Here is a 4,839-nt window from a genome sequence, read left to right on the forward strand (position 1 = left end):
GGGAATTGCGTCGTTTTTTCTTTGACCGGCGGGAAGCTACGTTGTTGCGGAAGACAAGAAGCACACGGGACCAGATCGAACGGCTGATTGCAGCCGAATCAGTCGGCTGCGCTCCGATCGACCCAAATTTGGGTCGGCCGACCGGCGCTGTCCTTTTCGTTCGTGCTTTCCTGAGAGCAAGTATAATAGAGCTGACTCAGCGGGCTATAAGGAATAAACTAGTATATTTCTGCTTAGTTGGAGGAAAGAGAAGAGGAGAGAGAAGGTAAGCGGGCTCTTCATGAAGAGCCAGCTTTAGCACGTGCTCCTAGTCACTTTGTGAGAATGAAAGGTGGGTCACATAATAATAAAAAATAATACATTTATTTGATCTACTATTGTACATGTTGGCTATAAGATGGGCTGTAGATGACATGACATTAGTTTGTAGCCAGCAGCTGGCTATACTATTAACCATGCTCTGAAGGGAAGTCACCTCTGACATCAGTTCGGTTCCGGCTGCAAGGTTCGAGGCGGCTAGTGCGAACCTGCCGCGTTGGTGGCTGCACCTGCACGTTATAAATCACGCACCCTGTCTCTCCCCTCTTCCCCAGTCTCTCTCTCTCTACCCACACCAACCCCATCCCTAATCAACTCACCCAACCACGACCAGAACTCAAATCCAATACGGAGAAGGAAATCGAATCGAAGCTCTCTTTTCCCTCCTCCTACTCGTTCGCCGCCGCAGGAGACCTCGGCCGAGAAGCCTCCGACGGGTAAGAGCCACTACCGCCCCTCGGCAATTCGTTCCAGCGCCTTGGAGGCTGCAGGGCTCGAGATCGAAGCACGAAGAATCGCTGATTTGTCGTTTTCAGATCTCGCGCGTCTTTTAGACGGGAATTTGAATATTTTGGTTCGAGATGTTGACGTACGGTCGCTGATTTCGCGGCTCTCCGTGGTTGATTAGCAGCTTGAGTCCCTGTCTTGGAGGGGAGCATCGGGATGTCTTCGATTGCGCCGTCGTCTTCGTCCATCGCCGTGCTTCGCCGCCAACCGTAAGCTCTCTCCGCCTGCGCAGCCCCCTCCGGCCCTCCCTCTGTTCGTCTTGCGCTGGCCACACTTCTTGATTGCTTTGCTTTGTTGGCACTGTGCGCATAGGAATCCACGCTTTTGTACGTTTGATTGATAGCTCCCACCAATGGTCTACTGGTTTTTGTCAGCGTCTCTAGTGTGGAGCGATCAACAGTTAGTTGATGAACGAACATGATAGTACGGTTGTAGTAACTCTGTTGTAAGATGACAAACATAATGCCCCGTTTTAAGATACCGAAATATAACCTTCACAGCTCTGGAACTGAAATAGAGAAGCATGACTATAGTTTTTTGAAGTTGTCTTTTTAAGCCTAATTGATTGAATGAGTGAGACTGATTTGCAGGTTTTATTTTCACCTGTTTGTACGAATGCAGAGTGCAGTTCTTGGGAGGCAGTGATGTTTCCAAGCAGGCAAAGGGATCAGTTTCTTATTCTTTTCCCACAAATTCGAGAAATGCCAACATGAAGTCTGTGGGCTTGAAGATAGCAGCATCCTTAAAAAAGAATAGTGGATTTCCAGCTGATGGTTGCTTGGAAAATGATGACACTCTGTCACTAAAGAGCACTTCTGTGCGAGCCCAGGACCATCCAACCACAAACTCTGTTATTCCTGTGGATTCTGTTGTTGCAGCAGAAATCATATCTACTGATCTGTCATGTGTCGTGGACACATTGTCAAACGAAGAAGACGATGCTGAACTTGATCTGGATAGCCCGACCGAGGGCTTCTCATCTATTTCGGAGGCTATTGAGGACATTCGACAAGGAAAAGTTAGTACGCCTTGCAATTCTTTGTTTGATGGCTTATTTGTTATTGTTGATCTTTCTAACAAGTTCTGGTACTGCTACATGGTATTTTCCTGACATTGGATGGCTCTTGTAGCTTGTGATTGTCGTTGATGACGAATCAAGAGAAAATGAAGGTGATCTTATATTGGCTGCTTCTTTGGTTACCCCAGAGGCTATGGCTTTCATAGTAAGGCATAGCACAGGAATTGTGTGTGTTAGCATGAAAGAAAATGATCTGGAAAGATTGAACCTTCCTTTGATGGTTTCAACAAAGGAAAATGAGGAGAAGCTATGTACTGCTTTCACCATTACTGTGGTATGCTACTATTGTTATTCATGTTTCAGCATTATATTACATAGTTATGGTGTTATATGCAACAATTTCTCTGTTGCTTGTTAAAAGTATGGATATGGCATGCTTCTCTCTACCATTTCTTTTCCTTTGCAAAAGCAAAAATGCACAGATACGGTGGTCTGTGGTACAAGCACAAATCAATTTGACGAGCTTCATGTTGGTCTGAGCAACTTGTTGGCACCCTTTGTTTTTTGGTGTGTCTGTGTTGTTGTTGCAAAATTGTCCTTCCCTGTTATCATCCTTCTTTTCTTGGAGTCCTATAGAACAAATACTGTCTGATCTACATCATATGCAACTTCTAACCAAAAGTCCAAAACAATTCTTTATCTTATCAATTTGCTTAACGGATGAAGCACATATAGCTTACTAATTTCGTTATTTCATACTGGAAAATAAATCAACCTAGGTGTTAGTTGTTCCCAACAAACATCTCTGCGATAGAAATTTTCTACCAAGGTGCAATTTATCTGTTATGGTCTGTAGGATGCTAAAGAAGGCACAACGACTGGGGTATCTGCAAAGGATAGGGCAAAGACAGTCATGACTCTTGCATCTCCTTACTCAAAGCCTGAAGATTTCAATCGGCCTGGCCATATTTTCCCTCTGAAGTACAGAGATGGGGGTGTTCTCAAACGAGCTGGACACACTGAAGCATCTGTTGATCTTGCTGTGCTGGCTGGGTTACCTCCTGTTGGAGTACTCTGTGAGATTGTGGATGAGGATGGCTCCATGGCTCGCTTACCCAAGCTGCGCGTGTTTGCTGAAAAGAATAATTTGAAGATCGTATCGATTGCTGACTTGATTAGGTAAGTTCTTTGACATAACCTCAGCCCTGACCAAGTCCTGATGCTTCCTGTATTAGCCTTGAGGGTTTTTGTTACTTGACATATAGGATAATAGAGTAATAGGTCACTAATAGTTCCTATAACACTTAACAAAAGACTTGGCATTTTTGATAGGATGTAAATACTAAATATTATTATTTTTCGTTATCCTCTTTTTTCTTGTTATGATTATTATGAAATACTTGTTGGCATGCTCACAGAAATTCTTTTACAGATATAGGAGAAAAAGAGACAGACTAATTGAACGTGCATCTGTTGCACGCTTACCTTTGAGATGGGGCAATGTCCGTGCTTACTGCTACAGATCTGTTATTGATGGGATCGAGCATATCGCAATGGTGAAAGTAAGATACTGAAGACTTATAATGCTTCTATAGGACGTAATTGTTAGATCTGGTAGTTTATTTCCCTCCTAAAACCTGATTTTATCCTTGTATTATTCTGTCCACAACCAACAGGGTGAGATTGGAGATGGTCAAGATATTCTTGTGAGGGTCCATTCCGAGTGTCTCACAGGAGACATTTTTGGATCAGCAAGATGTGATTGTGGTGACCAGCTTGCAATGTCAATGGAGAGGATTGAGAAGGCTGGAAGGGGTGTACTAGTTTATCTTCGTGGGCATGAAGGGAGGGGCATTGGTCTGGGTCACAAGCTTCGTGCTTATAACTTACAAGACGAAGGACGTGACACTGTGGAGGCTAACGAGGAACTAGGACTGCCTGTGGACTCGAGGGAATATGGGATCGGTGCACAGGTAAGAATCTACATTATCCCTTTGGTATATCATATACATTTTTATATAGGAAGACTTCCAGGGGCACATTGAACTGATTTTCGTATTTCATACAGTATGCACAACTGTTAAAAAAATCCACTTAGATGGACTTGCCCGACATGCTTATCCATCCTCTTCATGAATTTGCTGTTACTAATCTTATCCGGTGCATCCTTGCTATTATAGAAGTCACATGGCATTCTCTTGATGTATTCCAGGAGTCATGACATTTTCGCTTATTCTCTGTAGATATTACGTGATCTAGGAGTCCGTTCAATGAAGTTGATGACTAACAATCCTGCCAAATATGTTGGTCTGAAGGGTTACGGGTTGAGCATTGTTGGTAGGGTGCCCTTGGTAACTCCAATAACCACTGAGAATCAGAGATACTTGGAGACCAAAAGAACGAAAATGGGGCATGTATACTCCAATTGACCATCCGACCCAAAGCAACGGAACAGATTAGAAGCGCTAGGCCAACTGGACTTGCTTCCATTCACATTTTTATCTGATGATATTCTTCTACAGTTGAGTTTCTGGGATTATTTCAATCCATATGTTCCAGGTTAATTGTTTTCGAGGCCATGATAGGTGGAAATATAAATATTTGGCCAGTAATAATAATTATTATCCAATTGTCCCATAGTTAATTTGTAATTCCCAGATTTTACAAACACATTATTGTAAATATACAAAATCGAATACAATTATGAGCAAGACCACTGCCAAAGGAGGTTTAGGTTCTTTTTTTTTGCGGTGGGAGGTTAAGTTCTTTGAATGGCCCTCTATTTTCATTTGCAACTTTTTTTTTATCGGGCTAATCCCCTTTCCGTTATATAGAAATAATGAAATACAGCCGAATCCAAGTCTTAACAAATAGGGAAAGGGAAAAAGCGAGTTCAAGCACTTTAGGAGACCCACTGTGGGCGCTCGCAATCGCAATCGAAACGTACACCGCGGGGCGAAAACCCTGAAGCACCATCAGCACGCAACTAAACAGTC

The 4,839-nt window shown here is 43.1% G+C and overlaps 1 protein-coding gene across 3 annotated transcripts; it reads left to right on the forward strand.

The window, feature by feature from the left end:
- The first annotated feature begins 500 nt into the window (after window positions 1-500).
- Window positions 501-4,578, forward strand: LOC109781439 (probable bifunctional riboflavin biosynthesis protein RIBA 2, chloroplastic). Of its 3 annotated transcripts, none has more exons than XM_020340041.4 (8): window positions 501-755; window positions 950-1,034; window positions 1,447-1,843; window positions 1,956-2,177; window positions 2,700-3,022; window positions 3,276-3,405; window positions 3,520-3,816; window positions 4,087-4,578. In XM_020340041.4, the coding sequence occupies exons 2-8, from the start codon at window positions 982-984 to the stop codon at window positions 4,270-4,272; spliced, it is 1,608 nt and encodes a 535-aa protein (XP_020195630.1). In that variant the 5' UTR covers window positions 501-755; window positions 950-981; the 3' UTR covers window positions 4,273-4,578. The 3 variants fall into 3 exon arrangements, with proteins under 3 accessions (XP_020195630.1, XP_020195629.1, XP_020195628.1); XM_020340040.4 differs by having other exon boundaries at window positions 533-755; window positions 947-1,034; XM_020340039.4 differs by having other exon boundaries at window positions 583-755; window positions 855-1,034.
- The last annotated feature ends 261 nt before the right edge of the window (window positions 4,579-4,839 follow it).

The sequence above is a fragment of the Aegilops tauschii genome, chromosome 6 (assembly GCF_002575655.3).
Source record: "Aegilops tauschii subsp. strangulata cultivar AL8/78 chromosome 6, Aet v6.0, whole genome shotgun sequence".
NCBI classification, from domain to species: domain Eukaryota; kingdom Viridiplantae; phylum Streptophyta; class Magnoliopsida; order Poales; family Poaceae; genus Aegilops; species Aegilops tauschii.

Excerpts from the sequence above, each read along its gene's own strand:
- LOC109781439 (XM_020340041.4), top strand. The coding sequence starts at position 982 with ATGTCTTCGATTGCGCCGTCGTCTTCGTCCATCGCCGTGCTTCGCCGC. Across the intron at positions 1,844-1,955 it reads AGGACATTCGACAAGGAAAA|CTTGTGATTGTCGTTGATGA; the intron begins GTTAGTACGCCT and ends TGGCTCTTGTAG. Across the intron at positions 3,817-4,086 it reads AATATGGGATCGGTGCACAG|ATATTACGTGATCTAGGAGT; the intron begins GTAAGAATCTAC and ends TATTCTCTGTAG.